The 21,100-nt window shown below is 32.2% G+C and overlaps 1 protein-coding gene across 2 annotated transcripts in view; it reads left to right on the plus strand.

Annotated features, from left to right (window-relative positions):
* The window catches only part of LOC129917870 (hillarin), a 55,362-nt gene that overhangs the window by 30,814 nt on the left and 3,448 nt on the right, over positions 1-21,100 (plus strand). For both annotated transcript variants that reach the window (XM_055998065.1, XM_055998073.1), the window contains 6 exons: positions 159-349; positions 15,215-15,766; positions 15,825-16,267; positions 16,325-16,533; positions 16,607-16,881; positions 16,960-17,073. In XM_055998065.1, the coding sequence (XP_055854040.1) occupies positions 159-349; positions 15,215-15,766; positions 15,825-16,267; positions 16,325-16,533; positions 16,607-16,881; positions 16,960-17,073 (1,784 nt within the window). The remainder of the gene's footprint in view (positions 1-158; positions 350-15,214; positions 15,767-15,824; positions 16,268-16,324; positions 16,534-16,606; positions 16,882-16,959; positions 17,074-21,100) is intronic.

Raw genomic sequence — 21,100 nt, forward strand, 5'->3', positions numbered from 1 at the left:
GTGAAAGGAAATTTAGTATTAACATACATTAAAACAAAAAAGATACGCCAAACCAAAACAAAATGACTTAGATGCATTTTTTCGAACTAAAATAATTAAAAACGTTAAAAGAAGAGTAAATCTTTTAAATAAATTAATTTTTTTTTATAATTTTACAGGTGTTAGTTCCCGTCAATCAACGCCAAACGGCTATGGCAGCCGGGAAGTCAGTTCACCCTCACAAAATGACTCCGACTACAAGTACGGACGATTCGATGCGAGTGCCTTACACATTGCACACGCACTCAAGCAGACAGAAATCCAGAAAGCCTACAACAAGCGACGAGAAAAACCAATCGATTTCTATTTGGTAAGTTAATTAGCCATATACATATCAGTAAAGATACCATAAGATTTTTCATGTTATTTTTTTTTGCAAAACCACCCAAACTCTGCCATAGATAACTTTTTTTTGGTTTGCAGTTTTTTTTAATCCGCCATTTGCGGAACTGGCTTTGGCTTGGACCAGATCTATCAGGCAACCAACGAACTGAAGGCAGTTGTTGTATTTAGTAAACCCACTCTTATAGATTCACAAGCAGTTGTAGTTGTTGCGTGATAACTTTCTTTTGAGTCAAAAATCGCACGCTAATAAAGAAGAAAAATTGAGTAATTAAAGTATCTAGAGATACTATTCAGGGCATAACATACAACGCTGCATATATTTTTCTATCTGAATGCAGCGAGAGTGAGGAGGTTTTGTATTTATTTTTATATTGTACATAGTAGTAGCCTTGGATCATAACACCAAACCAAACACCATCGCCATGCAACCGAGTATAATTTGTGGAGCGAAATCTCCTCAAAGTTCGTTAACCATACCACCAGTCAGTATCAGTATCTAAAATATATAGAAATGAAGTGCAGCATAAAGTGCATAACATTTTTTCATGGCTGTTGAATCTATACATGCATAAAATACACAGTCAGGGAATGAAATTCCAAAACTAACGTGATTTTTTGAATGAAACAACAACGCTGAAAGGCTGAATTGCATTGCAAACTGATTTTTGATTGTTTATATCTCCTGTCGGTCTGGGTTGAATATATTTTTTTTTTTTAATTTAAATTTTATTGACTGGAATTTGCATGTCAATGAGGTGGCTTCAGATAGAGATAGTGGGGCATTTTATCACAACTCTTGGTATAATTTTAAGATTTTAAACTAAACACCACTATTTTAGTTAAAAAAAAAAACGAATGTTTAGTTCTGTCACTCGTAAAAAAAGATTGAAATTTTGGGTGAATTTTCTTCGAATTTGTTAGAAAACATTTTTATGATATTCTCTAGAGCCAAAAAATCGTTTTTTTTGTTTTATTTTAAATTTTGACTTAGGGCGGAATTCATAGTCGTCACTCAAGTTGAGAAATATCTTAAGCATTAATTCAAGCGAATCCTTATTAGTAGTCATCACTGGAGTCGAAATTTTTCTCAAGTAAACGTCTAAGGAGGCTTTTTTACTTAAGGAAACGCTTAATTTTTTTTTCAGTCAGTTGACATTAAAACGCAAGAGTGTCGATTACGAGCGTTTGTTTTTTGTATTTAACAATTTAAACTTGTACTGCTTTTATAGTAAAATAAATGAATCGCGAGGGACATTTTAAATTAGTAGTTTGTATTTATTTATTTTTAAATATTGTTTAATCGTGACAAATCAAGCCGATGGCGGATAATAAAAAAAAGTGTTTTTTTTTATGACAGTTAATTCAAATTTGTCAAATTTTCGAATTTGAAAAAAAAATTTTCATCAAGACAAGATTTTTCTTTACTCAATTGCCTTGAGCGATTGCTTGAAATATTTCTCAACTTACTGGAGTTGAGAAAAAACTTAACTCAAGTAACGATTTTTAATTCCGCTCTTAAACTTCCGATTACAACACGTTTAATAAGGGTGTTAGGATTAAATTAAAATAAAATACTTTGAGGTATAATACAAATTATTTATGTACTTAATCATAACAATTCATAGACTTTAACAGAAACAGAAAATAGATAATTCATAAGAAAAAAAATGGGGTTGGGGTCGAAATGCTGTATGTTGCAAAATTCTTTATTCAAGATACTGTATGCCAAAATACTGTATGTCAAAATTCTGTATGTGCAAAATGCTGTACGAACAAAATTCTGAAAGTCAAAATTCTGTATAGCAAAATTCTGGTTGGTCAAAATACTGTATTTCAAAATACTGTATTTCAAAATTCTGTAGGTACATCAAAATTCTGTAAATCAAAATTCTGTAAAAATGCTGTAAAAAATATAGTTTTGATAACTTTTTTACATTATCAAAACGATATTTTTTACAGAAGTTTTACAAACATATTCTCAACGATTTTCTTTTTTTTTTTGACGGATGATGTTAGAGAAGTGACAGCTCGTCACCTTATCTTATTATCAAAAGTGGAGTTTAAGCTTCTCCTTTGCAACTGGGCGTTACCTAATTTGAATATTTTTTTTATAAAAAAAAAAACATTTACATAATTTTGTTTTAAATACATAATTAAAAACAATATTTTTCAATAATATTTTGGAATTTGAATAGGAAGAAATTATTAATTAATCATCACTCATCAAATCAATTATTTTTCAAATAAACACATTTTGCACTGGCCTGCAAAAAATATTTTTTTTTCTTTGAATAATATTTTGCAATAATGAGTGATTAGATATTTTTTTAATATAAATCTTGTTTCAGAAATATAAATTAAATTGATTAAAAAAAAAAAAAAATGAAAAATAATTATCGTCGATGCGAACAGGGGTGCAGATGTTTAAAATATACAAAACTGTAGTCGACAAAATTTGCAGAGTTAATTAAAAAATTGATTCAGGCAACTGCAATTGTTGTTTCTGTTCTTAATGTTGTAAGAACCATCTCCAGTTACACATGTTTCGTAGTTATTGATTTGAATTTAACTCTGTTTTCTTTTATTGTAATTATTAATTAATAAAGATTTTTTTCCACACTCTGAAAATAAATTTACCACTGTGTCGGTCATGTCATTTTTCCGCTCACAAATGAACCTCAAAATATGTTTAATATAAATTTTAAAAAGGTTATTTCATTCTGAAAACCAATTTGTGTAGGAGTATGAAGCTTGAATATTGGAGGTGGTGTTGGTGGTGCCTGACTATATGAAATGTTGACATTTCATTGCACTTTCTTATTATGAGCAATACAAAAACCACGCGTATAATTCATGGTCAAGTGTAAGGAATACATGAATAGTTTTATCATTGAAGATTTTTTTGTTTAACAAAAAACCAGTCTACATTCAAATTGCAGTTTCTCTTATAATTTTGTATTGTATGCACTGCACGTATCATGGGTATTTTGTGTGTGTTTTTTTTTTTTGTGTTATTGACGTACAATACAATACATATGTCACCTAAAATGGGCACGGTCGCGACAGAAAAAATCACGTGCTATATTATGTTTAGGTAAAATACATTTTCCATGTTCAATGTACACTCCTCGCCACTTGAATAGGACACCCTTTTTGTTTTTAATAAAGTGGATATAACTCCAGTCTCTTAATAGTTAGCTGTTCAATATTTTACTATTTTGTGTGTCCCCTTATGCACTCTCTCTGTGAGCAAGATCATTCATTTTCAATGCCCCGTTAGTTAAATTTTGCAATTTTTTGCGGAACAACTGTGAAAAAGTTGCCCCTATTTTTGTTCACTTGAATAGGACACCCCCTTTTTAATTGGTTTTCGGGTGCAAATCAAAGAAGGTGGAATTGCAAAAATGTTTTCCAATGTCTTTTAGTAATTTTTAGCTAATTTCAATTTAAATGGGTCGCGCGAAATTATTGGCAGAGGAAGAAATAGCGAAAATCTAGAGTGTCACCCGATTTTTCACCAAAAAGGTAAAAAAACGCATCAAAGCCGAAACATTTTTTCATTTTTTTTACGAAACGAGTCCAACTGTCGAAAAAATATGAAAGGCTTAACAATGAGTGCCATTACTGCAGCTGACAGAAGAGCGATTCAACGACTCGCATAAAATTTACATGACTTTGCCGCCGAAAAGAACGAAAAAGTGGTTAAAAAGCAAGTGCATCCGTAGTGAAGCGAGTGATTTCGAAGGCCAAAAACTTGAGGCGATTGCAGCTTAAGAAAAAACCATGGGTTAACACCTGCAGTAAAGAACAACGCCTTAGTTTCGGTCTGTTTTATGACATGAAGTAAAGCATGTTTTCTCCAATGCGAAAAAAAATTAATTTGGGGGTCCCGTTGGCCTCAAGTATTATTTTTATGAAATAATGGATAGTCCTTCCTTCGCAAAATATGAAAGAAAAAATTTAAAGCCAACGGGACCCCCAAATTAATTTTTTTTCGCATTGGAGAAAACATGCTTTACTTCATGTCATAAAACAGACCGAAACTAAGGCGTTGTTCTTTACTGCAGGTGTTAACCCATGGTTTTTTCTTAAGCTGCAATCGCCTCAAGTTTTTGGCCTTCGAAATCACTCGCTTCACTACGGATGCACTTGCTTTTTAACCACTTTTTCGTTCTTTTCGGCGGCAAAGTCATGTAAATTTTATGCGAGTCGTTGAATCGCTCTTCTGTCAGCTGCAGTAATGGCACTCATTGTTAAGCCTTTCATATTTTTTCGACAGTTGGACTCGTTTCGTAAAAAAAATGAAAAAATGTTTCGGCTTTGATGCGTTTTTTTACCTTTTTGGTGAAAAATCGGGTGACACTCTAGATTTTCGCTATTTCTTCCTCTGCCAATAATTTCGCGCGACCCATTTAAATTGAAATTAGCTAAAAATTACTAAAAGACATTGGAAAACATTTTTGCAATTCCACCTTCTTTGATTTGCACCCGAAAACCAATTAAAAAGGGGGTGTCCTATTCAAGTGAACAAAAATAGGGGCAACTTTTTCACAGTTGTTCCGCAAAAAATTGCAAAATTTAACTAACGGGGCATTGAAAATGAATGATCTTGCTCACAGAGAGAGTGCATAAGGGGACACACAAAATAGTAATATATTGAACAGCTAACTATTAAGAGACTGGAGTTATATCCACTTTATTAAAAACAAAAAGGGTGTCCTATTCAAGTGGCGAGGAGTGTATATAAGATATGTCAATATCCATATGTATTAAGGTACGTTCAGATCTGGAAGGTATGTATCTATATAAATCTCGAATGTAATTACATTATGTTTATGTAGTGGAAAATTTTAAATAAAATTTCCAAAATCCTACTAATTTTTTCCTTGCTACCATTTTTGGTATAAAAAATCTTTTAATAATGGTATCGCACATACACTGCAACATTGTTAATTTTTTCAAGGAATCATAAGTTAGTTAAGTAAACTCCAGATCAAAGATGGTTTTGATGTTTTGTCCCCCAAATTAACTTATAGAGTAGAGTAGACTTTTCTTTCAGATCACTGCGTGCAACTCATGGTTTATGCCTTGTGGTCTTCTGAACATATTCTGATACTTTTTTTTTATTCGACAATGGAAAAATAAAAATCGGGAAGCCTCTAAAGAGTGCTCGTTTTTTACGAAAATCGATATTTTACGAGTTGTTAGAACCCATCTAAATTCTTGCCCATGCTAATTTTTTATTTCGAAGTCAAAATGGCGTAATAATTATACCGTTTAACGATTTATTTTTATGAATTTAACAATGTTAAAAACATAAGTTTGTGGAAATCAAAAGATTGTTAGGTATTTAAGAAAACCGTCTGCAGGTAAAGTTAAAAAAAAAATAAGCATGGGCAAGAATTATAGAAACATCTAAATGTCAAATATCTAAGGATTGAAATAAGATATCGACATAAATTAAATGCAGTCACAAAGGTTAGTGTTGTATATAAAAACTAAATCATTAAAGAAGTTTTTAAGTGTAGTATTGGAATTTAAATTTCTATTGAAATGGGTCAGGGGATGTCAAAGTAGCATTTTCTTAAATCCCCCCATAAACGAAGTTATTATTACAGAAAAGTTCTCAGTTTGAGTGCTCCACATCTTTTAAGGTTCAAATAGTTTCTAACAAATATAGAAAATACAAACAAGTTGTAAAAGAAATTTGTTCTGGGCGGGATTTTACACAATTTAAAAAATCTGATTTTTTGCGAAAATGTGCATTTTTCGGAGCCTTCCCGATTTCGTTTTTTCCATTGACGACTCAAAATAGGGAATCAGATCAGGTTCTAGAGACCACTCAGAATAAGTTATGAGCAGTAGGTAGTGAAATGAAAAAGATTAAGTCAATTCAAATGGGTTCAATCTTCAGAGGCTTCCCGATTTTTATTTTTCCATTGTCGAATAAAAAAAAAGTATCAGAATATGTTCAGAACACCACAAGGCATAAACCATGAGTTGCATGCAGTGATCTGAAAGAAAAGTCCAAAAACGCTCCACTCTATTATAGAGGCACTCACACAAGCGTCATCTGCTGCATTCCATCGAGTAAAATACATTTCTGAGTTACATGAACCCTTAGAATATTAATAAGATTTTCCATCATTCATATCCGAAAGTGATAAACATAAATATCTACTTTTGTCCATTAAAAATTCATAAAATTGTATGTAATTTCTATAAAAGATAACCCAATAATAATTTTTCAAGATATGCTTAAACATAATTAACAACATGCCACACGCTATCGTCAATGTTCATATAATAAAACAAACAGCATAATGACAATCATTTATCACGCATTTTATTTCACGCCAACATTTTACCAGCCATCATATGTATAGTGTGCTTATGACTCGATTATGATCAGTTCGAAGCCTTTACCACAGAAGCTTGGTTTGACAATTGAATCTTACCTGTGAGCGAGTTGACATTGAGTGAGGACGGATTGATGCATCAATTTCCATTGTAGTGTTTTCTATGTGATTCGAATCTAAATCAGGAGCAATGCACCGATAATTTCTTCTCAATGCAAACTAAATTGACCGATTAATGTTTTCAAATGAAACAATAAAAATAAATAAAACCTTTTAATGAAAGAAGATCCGTGAAAAGTGTTTGTTTGTTTGTTTTTTTTTGCAAAGTAAGAATTTACTAAATTCCACTCACGCAAATTGATCGTAAACTAAACAACAAACACAAAGATATTCGAATGCAATTGTTTGTGGCTGCTGATTTAGGACGATTTCTACATACCGAAGCTTAGCAATAAAATAATAGTTTATAATAGATAGGTACGAAAAAAAGTACAGTAAAGGAAAAAACAACAACAACAACAACAAAATAATAACGCAGCTGGAAGGCATACCTATGTTTAACAAAACCATAAGGTACGTGGTGGTACGATGGATGCGCAAAGCAAACGTCTTCGTTCCATTAACTATTTGCCAATATGTATAATTTACATTACTAATTAGATTGGCACGCATCAGTTAAGCGGTAACTGGCCCATAATCACGCAGCCAATGGTTTCGGATCTTTGCATTTTTTGTTTCTTTTGTTTTTTTCATTTATTGTTGGCAATATACATTCAGATTACTAGCTTTTTCTAATGTTATGATAAATTTAATGATATAAACATGGTTGTTAACGGTTAATGAGTATCGGTTAAGACTGCAGTTAAAAAAAAAATAAGTTTAAAGGGTTTCATGAGATGCATATTGCATATATTGCATGTTTCATAAGATATTATTAAAAAAAAAAGTTTGTACAACAGCTCTTTTGTTTTGTAAGCTTAATGAAGAATATCGTTAAGCAATTCATATTTTACAAAAGTTGGGGCCTAAAAAGTTTGTGCGTGGATTCTTTTTTAATAATTTAAATTGTCAGAATGAATTTTGAAATTCTGACTACGTGAAAAAGGACCGTAGTTCCAAATTATGTGGGTATTTTAAAATTCTTGTTGGCCAAAAGTATTTTTGCAAAAAATCAATATTCTTATTCTGTCTCAAGAAAAAAATTTTTTTTTGTTGCGTTTTAAGAATCTCAATATCATTAATAGGATTCTCGAATATGCACATTATGTAATCATTTTTCAGAAATATATCTTTTATTATCTCGCTTCGAAAAGTAAAAAGGAATATTGTACGAGAAAACTAGTTTTTAACAGTTGAAAACAAAACAAAATTTGCATATTACTCAACCAACAAATTAACTGCTCTTGGAAATTCAAAAAAAAATATATGTTTTTATTCTTCTTAAAAAAAAAAAAAAAAAAAAACAAAACCAAATTGTATCAATAAGTCTTATTTTAAATGCCAAACTTGATGTACATTATCTAATCAAGTAAATTGATCTTGTTTCCTTAATTTTAAGTTCCGGACATGTCATCGTTTTCCTCATTAACACCTACACGAAATCAATACCATAACGGATATATATTGCAACTAAATTAATAAAGATGCCAAATTAGAGTTAAAATCGATATATTTCAATGTGCTCCAAATTCAATTAGTAACGCAAATATAATATATATTACATTTATCAGTTAAATCTCTAAAGCGGTCAAAACTACTACCCAAACAATGTCAAGTTCAAGTTGATATAATATCCAAAAGTGTAGGTTGAGTTGAGATACTCTATGTTTATTATATGTACTTTTGTTCATTGTTATTCGTATCAAACGGCATTAATACAATATTTCCTAGATCTTAAACAGCTGTTAAGCTGTTGTTTTGACACCTACACTATTAGGTCCCCCCGGTAAAAGATTAGGTAACAAAGCAGACATAAAAATATGGCTTTTGTGTTTTTGTTCAAAAAAATTAATGTTATCATCGTTGAATTTGGTATTTCAATTGGATATGAATTTTCAAATGTGTTAAGTTGTGAAAATACTTTAATTTTTTTTTTTTTTTTTTGAAAATTTTTTTCACAGTTCAGTAGTTCTATATCTCCAGAGTTTCTTTCTTCATTCTCACAGTACACATAAAAAGGTAATATATTCCGAACTGACATTGGTCGCCAAATTGTCAAAAAATGACAATTTGGCGACCAACGTCAGCTATCGAATTCTTAAGGCTTGGCCACACCGGAGGGTATGCGGTAGCGGTACGGGTAGAGGTAACGGTACTTGTATGAACAAAATTCCAAACTGACATATCAACGTTCAGATGTTGAATTTTTTTCATACAAATATCGTTACCGCTACCCGTACCGCTACCGCATACCCTCCGGTGTGGCCAAGCCTTTATTTGTTTTAAGTTTTGGCCACACCGGAGGGTATGCGGTAGCGGTACGGGTAGCGGTAACGATATTTGTATGAACAAAATTCCACATCTGAACGTTGATATGTCAGTTTGGAATTTTTTTCATACAAGTACCGTTACCTCTACCCGTACCGCTACCGCATACCCTCCGGTGTGGACAAGCCTTTAAAATACCGACGAAAAACGCACAAAAACCGAAGAACCACGCACAACACTAATTTTTAACAATTATCGACTATTTTCCGCGAAGAAGCACCAGGAAAATTTGTTATTTTTCAATTTATAATTATTTTAAATGACATTTTATAAATTAAAACAAAAAAATATTTCCTGTTTACTGCGATTAAAATATAAAAATCAAAGGCCGATTTGACATATTGGTGCCCATTTTTGACAAACAAATTTTGACAACGTTCGGAATATATTACCTTATTATGTGTACTGTGCTTCATTCTAAAGTTTAAAAAAAAAGTTTAAGAGAGTTTAATTTCAATGAATATTGTATGCAAAAACTTTTTTATTACATTAATATTAGCCCAGGCAAATTAGTCAATACATGAAATCGCATTTTTCGCGAGACAAAATTTTTTTTATTGGAATGTGTTCGGGTGTATGTCCTAATCATAAAAGTCAATTTGTTGGGATGATAGGACGACGCGTCGGGAGCAGCCGCCATCTTGGGAAAGAATTTGGTTCCGTTTTTATTTAATAGCTCCGTTTTTAAACAAAACTGACCAAGACAGACTTATTCACAGTAAAATTATCTAAAAAATGATATACGAATGAATTCCGTGAGTTTATTTAATTCAATTTTATAGTCGGTCAAAGTCCGGGTTTGTCTCGCAAGGTTGGGGCAAAATGACATTTTTTCAAATATCTGATGAACTTTTGATTTGTGTGGAAAATTCTTCAAGAATGAATTATAGCAATTTTAATCATCTATAAAATGATGATATGATGGTTACAAAAACAATTGAGGGCTCATTGCATAAAACCCAAAAAGACATACATGTACTTACTAAACCCTAAATGGTTTATAGCTTTTTGAAAAGGGTGTTTAATATAGAATAGAACCTCATCAAAAATTTTTACATGTAGGTTATATTTAAAAAATGGCCTAATAAGTCAACATATACCTATTTTAAATGAGAAAAAACTTTAACCCTCTTGGGGCGCCATCTAGCGTCAAAATAAAAATCTGAAAAAATTAGGGGATATTTTTTTTTATTATTTAGAAACAGTTTTTCTACTTAGGAATTTGATTCCCAAAAAAAAAACCTAAATAACGACCGCCCTAATGTACATATTATGTAAATATGTACATATGTACCTACATATTATTTTCTTTGGTAGTTTGAAATCAATTTTTAAAAAATTAAAAATATCTGGTATTAAACTTTAATAAAATAAAATATGACTTACTTTTTTTTGCTATAAATTCTTAAATCCCAGATTTTGAGCCATTCCTGTTGACAGAATTTTGTTCCTCCCGTCGCTATGTTTGTAATCTCTGGACAGGTGCATATGTAGGTATCTTTCCAACAAAGAGTTTTCGAAACAGTTTTTCGTTTAGTTTTGAAATTTTAAGGAATTTAAATTGGCCCACTCACTTTCACCAAAATTTTTAAATTTCAGTAAAAAAAAATATTGAAAGAAAAAAACAAACTGAAAATTAGTTTTCAGTCGACACAAAAATAGAGTGATAGAGTGATTACTTAAATAACATTCAAGTGGACTTATAAGTTGTAAGGACACCTTTTTTATGTCAGAAGATATCAGAGGGCTTCTATCACATCTCTTGAGACAGGTTAGCCAAGGACGTAGCTAATCATTTAATCATTTCAAAATCAATTTCAACTTAAAAACGATCTACGAGAATAGCTGCGTTCCTATGAGGGCATTGATCTACTCCTTAGGACTTAAAGCTGCTTTTAACTACTTTTTCAATAGTGATAGTACCTTCTTAATAGCAACTTTAAGTACTAATACTTTAATACTAAGCACTAGATAAATGCTCCCAAAAGGAACGCAGCTAATAATTGGTGTTCAATAACTTTGATGACATTACATTCGATTTAAATGTAGGAACTAGTGTTCTGTTATTCTCTCTCATTTTTATTTGAAAAATTTAGTTTTGGCGATCATACATATTAACAGAACGCAAAATAAAAGCGTTTTTTTTTTACTATTTAATAGATTTACCATTTCAAATTTCTATTTAACATATTTAGAACTTTAACACTGAAATAAACCTGTTCGAAAGATAACCAACTACAACTAACAACACATCATCAGTCACTATCAAACCAGCCTATGATTGATGATCATCACAAACAGCTTATCTCTCTTCCCAGACCTGGTAGAGGTAGGTTTAACTATACACGCAGTGAATAGCAATTCGAAACAAGTTGATTGATTCTTGATCTTGATGAATAGCGAATCATTATTTATAGACGTCATTCGTCATCATATTCGTCCACCATCGTTTTAGACCCATTGCAAGTCTGCTAGATGACAATTCTTAAGTCCATTGAGAACTTTTTTTTTTCTACCAACCCAGCTATCGCTTGAGCTACTGATGCTGGTATATTTTGAAACTGTGCGTAAAGTGAAAGTACTTCAAGCTCTTTGGTGTCCAAGTAAATAAATAGTGAAGAACGATGATATATATACACCAGGCACAGCGACATCCGTAGAGACTTTAACACACACAGGAAATGATGTATGACCAGGCCAGTGGGTCTTGCGCGCGCGCACATTGCAGAATCTTTGTAGACGCGCGCGTATATTCTCTTTGATTCGCAATCGCGTTTCTTTTAAACGTGGCATGGTTCTGTGTTTGTTTGTGTTTTATGTGTTTATGCACTGAATCTGGTAGAACTCGTTCCAATAGATAGAACACTGGCCAGACATGCATGGCAACTTTTCAAGGAGGAAAGATGAGATGAGCTTAGATTTGATTGTTGATTTGTTTATTTTTTTCTATTTCTCCACCAGAATTTAGAATACGAAAAACAAAGATGGCATTTTTAGAAGAAAGAGTAGATCACTTGTTATATTGGTTCTGTTGTTGATGTTGTTGTGATGACTTCACTATTTTAGATGACTGCATATTAATCGGTTTGCTGAATAGAATATTTGTATTGTCATTTTGTTCTCATTTTGATCTACACTCTGAGTCACACAGTTTAATCGGATTTAGGGCCGGTTTGTTGACAATCGATTATCTTTTAATCAAGGATTTTTGTATGGAATAATCCTTGATTAAAAGATAATCGACTGTGAACAAATCGGCACTTAATGTTCTTTTTCATATTAACATTCAACGTTTAAGTTACATACATTTATTATAGTTGGTTTAGCGACTGTAAAGAGTCGAAAAAATTTTCAGCAATTTCGATAGAGCCCGCTCTTATAACCGAGACAAAGATTTAGAAAGTGATTTCAGACAAATCACCCCTACTTCCATTTACCTTGTATAAAACAAATTCTTGGAAGCGATCTAAACGATACGAATAAAGTTTACAAAGGCTAGCCATATTTAAAAGGAAAGTGGAAAGTCAAAAGTCTTCTTATCTTAAGGTAGCGCTAACAGTTCAGGATAAATCTTGGCCCCAACCAACAAGATCTCCAGCCAGCTCTTTCATACATATAACCAGCTGTGCCCAGTTGCACCCATCGAGTTGGTTGGGATTGTTCTTAACTTGTGCACACCACCTGCCCCCTTAGCCACTAAGTTTTCAGCTTTCTGTCCAATGTCCAATTGGATGGTTAAGATGTTTTACGGAACTTTCTTAGTTCTTCGGGATTTTTAACGATTTAACGATATTTTTATTGAACAGTTATTATATATATACAATTTGCTTAAAGCTAGTTATCTAAAAATTTACATTGATTATATTAGTATTATGCTTGCACAAAAAGGGGCCTAACATTTTTACATTGTTTTTTTTTTTTTTCTAAGCTAAATTTACAGTTAATTGTAATTGTGTTTGTTTTAAATATTAATTCTGCTGGCAGCTTCTTAACTCAGGTTGTTCAAGTCCGGTTGTCATTGTGAAGGTTGGATTAGGTACGATAGTGAGCTGATCCAGGATCGAAGAAGGGGATGTTCTCTTCGTCGTTGGTTGATATCAAATCCTCATCCAAAAGTTCCTTAGCTTCTAGGTACCGCTGGTTAGGATGTCTTGGCTGGTTTATTACTCTTTCTATTATTGGGTTTGGATGGTTGCTCAGGTTCTGTAGGCATTAGGGTGTCTGTTATTTCCCAAAGTGATGTTTTCGGGGGTGACACCCCCCAGATCGAAAGTTTAGGGCCTAAATACGGGGAATTTAGCAAAAACAAATTTTTTGGGGGTCATTAACCCGTGCCTCTAAGGTCATACTTTCCCCATACAAATTTGTATGGGAAATTTTTAACTCATACATAAAATTTTTGTTCTCTCGAGTTAAATCATCTATTTTTAAAATGTTTGTTGATTCTGGTTGGAAAATAGTTCCTTTAAAAGATTACATTCAAAATTTCCCGTTAAAAATTTTTTTTATATTTTATTTCGGTTTTTGAAATTATTAGCTGTTTTCGTAGTTTTTGCTTTCACCTATCACATAATTTTAAATGCAGTTTTATTGGTTTTTAATTCTTTTCAAATATTGCATTCAAAAATTTGTGTATAAATCAAAAATTTTAATTTTTTTAAATTTTTTTTGAAACTTTTGCCGTTTTGAAATACAAATATGCAATGTTGATTTGTATTTAGCATTTAAAAAAACCTATTTAATTTTATACATTTGATGGAATAAGAACCTCAGCAATAGCTTGGGTAGCCAACAATACGCGAATAGGTTCGTAATTTATATCTCTTGTGTTACTGCTGATTCATGTGCAAAAGATATTTTATGTGAAAATAAGGAAGCTGAGTTTGATCCGTATCCGGACTTAAGCAAAAAAAGTTAGTGATCGTAGTGAATATTGGCTCTTTGGAACGTTCGGACATCCAGAATATCCGAAAAATGCTTCATGTCTATCACGACGTTAATAATTTGGTTGACGTTAATAGTTTGGTTGATCTAGAGACCGCCACAAGCTATTGTGAATATTGAGATGTGGAAATTGAGTGCTTGAGATGATGACATTATGACCGACTGTTATAATAGGCTTGAGTCTATTGCCAGAGTGTAGGCAACGGTTTTCGACCGTTTTACCAAAGATGTCCTCCTTTTCGATATTGACGTTAAAATTGTGAAGAATAATAATAAAACATTGTACTTGAGTCATTTATCGTTATATCTTCTCGAGAAGTTCGTATAATGTTTCCTTGTTTATATCTTTCTCCAATGTTGGAGCATGGACATATGTAAATGTTGCCCCAATGCAAGATGTCACTCGCTTATTGTTTTAAAAGCATATGATTTCTTGTCTAAGTCTTCCACTTACACAACATCCCACCTAATCAACCGTTGTTTCTGTCGATTCTGACACTTTAAGTAATAGATGTCACAGTTTCTCATCTTGCACATGCCATTTCCATACCAAGACATTTTCTGGATAACTGTTATATACGCTTGGGATTATAACTTTGGGTGATATGCATACAATATAGGAAATGCTTCTGCTCGAAAAATTATAAAGTATGATTTTTTTCTATCCCCGCAACGCTCCAGGTTTTTAGTTATTTCCTCATCCATTTTCTTCTTAAAATTTCTTTATTGAATTAATTAGAGCTGAATTTATTTGCAGGACTAACTAATACTGAAAACTGGACTCTATTAGTTTAAAATAGATTAGCATAAAACAAAATTCTATCTCTTCAGTTTAATCAATAGAAGAAAATATTACGCATACGCCACAGTGACCAATTAAATTCAAACATAACAATGTATGAATTGGTTCTGGACAGATAATGAAACTAGATGATCTTTTAGTAGCATTTATATAAATTGTATCATTGGTTATTTAAAGAGTGATATACGAACATCTCGATGCACAAAACCAATAAACTATTATTTTTATATTTTTCCAGGCTCGCGAGGAACAAGCTCATCTTGAAATGAAACATCGCAAAGAAGAAGATGACCTTTACCGTAAATTTGCTCGAAAACGTGAAGAGGAAGACCGTAAAATCCAAAGTGAATTCCAAGATGAATGGGAACGTGAATTGCAGCGTCTAACTCATAAATTCGAAAAAGAATTAGCCACTTCGAGACGAAATCGTGACGAACAAAGTGTCTTGACTCTGCGTCACCAACAACAGAAAGACGATCTGGAAAAGAATATGACACTTCGTCGTAGTAAAAAGAAAGAAAGTATCACTCGGAAAATGCTTGAACATGAACGTTACGAAACTGCGGCGCTTGTCGACCGGCAATCTAGTGAAATGTTAGAACTAATCAGTGCCCGTCGGAGTGAATACATGCAAAATGAGAGCATCTTTTTGGATGATGATTTCAATGAGGGTGCCATTGCGATAGAGTATCCTAATATAGCTCCGATTCCGGCACCGCCAGCGGTCAGTAAATTTCAAATCTATACCGATCCGATTGAGTTTGAGGATGTCGATCGTATTGCTATATCGGTAAGTAGTTTATTTGTATATTCTAAGGAATCCATGTTAAATGAATTTGATTTTAAAGGTGGCCCAAGAAGATCAAAAGACTTTCACAGACCTGGTGCGTCAATTGGTTGGTCGTTGTACCACTGATATTGAAAAGGCTCGTACAATCTTCCGATGGATTACAGTTAAAAATCTGAACGCGATGCACTTTGATGACGACTTGAGGGGTGACACTCCAATGGGCTTACTACGGGGCATTAAATATGGGACTGAGAGTTATCACGTTCTTTTCAAACGACTTTGCAGTTATGCCGGTCTGCACTGTGTGGTAATTAAAGGTTACTCTAAGAGCGCTGGCTACCAGCCTGGTGTCAAATTCCAGGACTCACGGTTCAGAAACTCTTGGAATGCTGTATACGTTGCTGGAGCATGGCGATTTGTACAATGTAACTGGGGAGCTAGGCATCTTGTGAATGCTAAGGAAGCTCCAAAAACAGGACGAGGAAAGAATGATAGCCTGCGGTAAATTTGGTTTCCTAAACTAGTCATTACTATCTTATGTATTGTATTGTTTCACAGATATGAATATGACGACCATTATTTCCTCACGGATCCTCGTGAGTTCATCTACGAGTTCTATCCTCTTCAAGAAGATTGGCAGCTCCTTAAGCGACCAATAACTCTAAGGGAATTCGAAAATCTACCATTTGTTCGATCACTCTTCTTCCGATACGGACTACACTTTGCCGATGAAGGTTATGGAGCAGTGGTATTCACTGATGATACAGGTGAGAAAGAAAACCACAAAATACTTAAGTTTCCTTTGTGTAAGAAAAAAAAAATACAACATTTCTTTAACAGGTGCTGCAACAGTCCGAATAGCAATGCCAGCCGATATGCAAAGTTGCCTGATTTTCCATTATAATCTGAAATTCTATGACAGCGAAGAGGATTCCTATGATGGTGTGTCATTGAAACGTTTTGTAATGCAGTCAGTGATTGGAAATATTGTTGCATTCCGAGTTCATGCGCCATGCTCGGGTGCATTTCTTTTGGATATATTTGCCAATGCTGTAACACCGCAGGAGTATCTAACCGGTGAACCAATGAAGTTTAAATCAGTTTGCAAATTTAAAGTGAGTTGTTTTTATTTTTTCAATGAAAAAAATGATATTGTTTGCACATTTTTTATTATTTTTGTTTTATTTTTTAAGATTTGCTGTGAGGAGTTACAGACCGTAATGGTTCCATTGCCAGATTGTGCCAGCGGTGAATGGGGTCCAACTAAAGCAACAAGACTTTTTGGATTGATTCCAATTACACATCAAGTAAGTTGTTACGAGTATTCAGATGCAAAACAAATTTAAGTCAGACAATAATCGACTCTACTCTATATTGAATATGGTTTTAAAAAGAATGGATTTTATGAATGAAGGGTGCTTCAACATTTTTTTTTATCTAATCTATCTAATTTTATTTGATGTAACTCGAACTACTTCGATAGAGAACTTAACAGTTTTTAACTCGACGTGAATCTCGACCTCAATCAGAAAGTCCAAGAAAACACCCAGGTTCACAACTTGCTGACTCGAACAACAAGCTGATAAAGGTCGTTTAGTGTTTTTCTCTATAAGTCGTGCGTCGCAGTTTGACCTAAATACATATGCCAATATGCCGACATGGCAACATCATGACTGGCAACAGGGCGACATAGCAACATGGCTACATAGCAACATGGTGACATAGCAACATGGCGACATAGCAACATGGCGACATAGCAACATGGCGACATAGTGACATGGCGAAATAGCGACATTGCGATATGACAACTTGTCGCACATATCGCATATGTGGCACATGTTGCATTTATCGCAATGATCACACTTGTCGCAAATGTCGCACTTTTCGCACATGTTGCATTTATCGTACATACATGTCGCACTTGTCGCACATGTCGCTTATGAGTAATTCCATGTGAAAAGAATATACGAAAAATACTTATGTCATAAAATCTTTTTGTGTTATTTTTTACCGGTTCCTAAGCTCAAAATATGAACTTCTGTATATAAATAATCCCCCAAAAAAATTAGCAAGTGAGTAGAATGAATTAATTCCCTAAGTCACTCAATTTTTGAGAGTAAAAAAAAAACATGATCTTAAATTACTTTTTTGCATATTTCTTGCGACTTTATACATAATTGAATGAATGTTTTTTTGCATTTGTAGGGTGATATTTAGACCTTTCCAAACCCGTTATTAAAAATGAAATTAGTCCATTTTAAGCTGATCTATTACAAAAAAGGTGAAAAACACATTTTATTTTTTTTCTAAAAAACCCATTTTTTTAATTTTTTTTTTCAAAACTGTTTTTGAAGTAAAATTTTATGATATTTTCAATGAAAATAGTTTCGTGATAATTTTTTCACTTTTAAGCTGTTTTTTTGCAATTTTTTATTTTGATGATTCAAATTTTTACATAAAACGATAATGAGGCTCGGCACGAGTACGATAACTTAGGCCACAAGAATGATAACGGTATTTTGTAGAGGAGTTCAATACAATTATTTTTTACTACGGGAGGGGGGAAAGGCAATTTTCTAAAATATGACGTAAAATACTAAAAAAATTATTAAAAATCAACGGCAATACTTACAGTTATAATTGATATCTTTCTGAAAAGCCAGAATTGTACACTTAATTCTAGTTTTTAAATCAAATTATTTCAATTAATTTTTCTCGAAATAATCAACTTCAAAGTTAAAATTTGGGGGAAAAAGTTTTTAAAAAACACATTAAATACTATTTTTGCCAAGACTGTCATTTTAAATATGAAATTAATCAATAAAATTCTTATCAAATACTGAAAACCAGAAAATTGAAAAATAAAAACAATTATTTTTTATCAGATTATAATTTTTATGGCTGTTTTCGATATTTTTGCCACCATCAAAAAACATATCCAATATTCAATATTATAAGGCGCTGAATCAACAACATCATTAAAATATATGGATAGTTTTCAAAATAAAATTTCGTGGAACCAGAAGTACGATCTCGAGTTGGTCTGAGAAAATAATTTTTTTTATTTTTCAATTTTCTCAAAAACTAGGAAGCATTCAAACATATGGACTTCAGTATTTGATAAGGAATCAATTGTGACACTTTATTTTATCAGCCATTTTTTGTATTGTAATCCACAATCTTGACAAAAATAGTATTTAATGTGTTTTTTTAAACTTTTTTTTACAATTTTTTACTTTTAAATCGATTATTTCAAAAACAATTGATTGAAATAACTACACTTCAAAATTAGAATAAAATGTACAGTTTTAGCTTTTGAAAGAGGTATCATTCATAACTGTAAGTGTTGCCATTGTTTTTTAATATTTTTTTTATTATTTAAAGTCATTTTTTAGAAAATTGCCATTCCCGCCTAAACGGAGCCAGATAGACCACCTCTCCCATAGTAAAAAATGATCGTATTTAACTCCTCTACAAAATACCGTTATCAAATCTCGGCGCCCAAGATATAGTACCCTCCCCCAATTTTCCTTCACTTGTTTTGGTACGATCTTTTTTAAAAATTATTTTACTTTTATCAATTTAAGAAGAATTGAGCAATATAAAAGCACTGTTTTTATAGTAAATTTGATGAGGAATACGATAAAAATAATTTTAACCGTTTTAAAAAAGATTAAAACATAGTTTTAAGGCTTTTTTCCCAGCATTTATCAGTAATTTCGACTTCTAACGCCTGGGAATCAGTCAAAAATATTTTTTTTTGAAAAAAGAAAAATTGAAGTACATAAGTAGATCTATTGAAACTCAATACTTTTTACTCAAACAGCTTTTTGATTAAAAAATTATTTAAGCTTTAAAAAAATTAAAAACTAAAAGAGCTTATTTTTTTTATAAAAGGGGTGCGCGCAACCCCTAAACATCGTCGAAAAATTCTGGAAAAATTAGGGTAGCATTATTTTGTGTCGAGAAAACAAGTTATCGGTAGAGCAAGTTAAAATAATGAAAAAATGATTTTTTTTTGGTCCACCCTAATATATATAGATATATTTCTAGACATTAAATCCAAATGTTAACAAAGCGGATGTTCTTCATGTACCAGGAGCATTAATTGGTGTAGGTAGCTTCACTTTAATTTCTATAACGCTTAAGCGGTATATAATAGAGTTCTCATCGAGAACAGTCTAGCAGAACTTGAAGAATTCAGGCATTTTTTTAAAATCCTCAATTATGTTGTACATATTCCCATTTTTTCTTTAATTTTGCTCACAAATGCTAGTTTCATTATTTTTTTTTATAAGAACATTAAGATTTATTAAATAAAACGTCTGATACAAACTACTCGGGCGGTTTTGAACATGTTCAAAAGTGCCCACCATACTTGTTCAAAACTGCCCCAACTGTGTCAACGACATAAAATGTTGAATAAATATTTAACATTAATATATTCATTCAAAAATTCACCGTCAATTAGTTTAAAATTCATTAACCATTAAAAAAATTATATTGCGTTTTGAAATCACGTACCAATTTTTTTTTAAACTCTTACAACTAAAAAACTGAAATAATGCAAAACCACTATAAAAATCACCTTCCACCTATAAATCTGAAAGTCAGCCGAGATAACCAGTGGCGGATCCAGGATTTTTTTCTGGGGGGGGGGGGGGGGCACAAGGGACGGATTGGCAAAATCAGCCAGAACAGTTAGAAATAAAGTGAAGTATCATACGACTGACTGACAAGCAGCGAATTTTTACGACGCACAGTGCGGTATTTTGGTCTAAAACCTGGCCAAAAATATTTTGGCACATTTCCCACATCAAATATGTAGGCACCAAATGACAAAAAAGTTATTTGGAAGGAAAAATATTTCATTTTCTTGTTACAGTAAAACCCACTTAAGTGCTTACCCACTTACCTACCGATTAGACGGGAGAAAAAAAAAATATAAAAATCATAAAATGCACGTACAATCCTGTGCCATATTAAAGTAGTTTTCTATTCTTTTTTTTATTTTTTGAGAAATTAAGTTTTAAAGAAAAAATTTTGAAAAAAATGTGTACGTTTTTTAATTGATTTTGTATAAAATTTTGCAATATTATGGACATATTTATACCATTATTTAATCATTATTTAATGACCTAGTAGTTTTTAGTCAAATACTAAACACTTCATTCTAATAAATATTAAAGTTCCGAAGAATAACAAAAAAACTGAAACATACTTTTTCCCGGGAAACACAGTTTTTTTTTTTATTTGCATTAAAATTTGTTTATATCTCAAGAATATTGTGTTCAAACTGTCTTTTGAGCCAAATTAACCAAGTTATGAGTATTT

This window comes from Episyrphus balteatus, chromosome 1 (assembly GCF_945859705.1).
Source record: "Episyrphus balteatus chromosome 1, idEpiBalt1.1, whole genome shotgun sequence".
Classification (NCBI taxonomy): Eukaryota; Metazoa; Arthropoda; class Insecta; order Diptera; family Syrphidae; genus Episyrphus; species Episyrphus balteatus.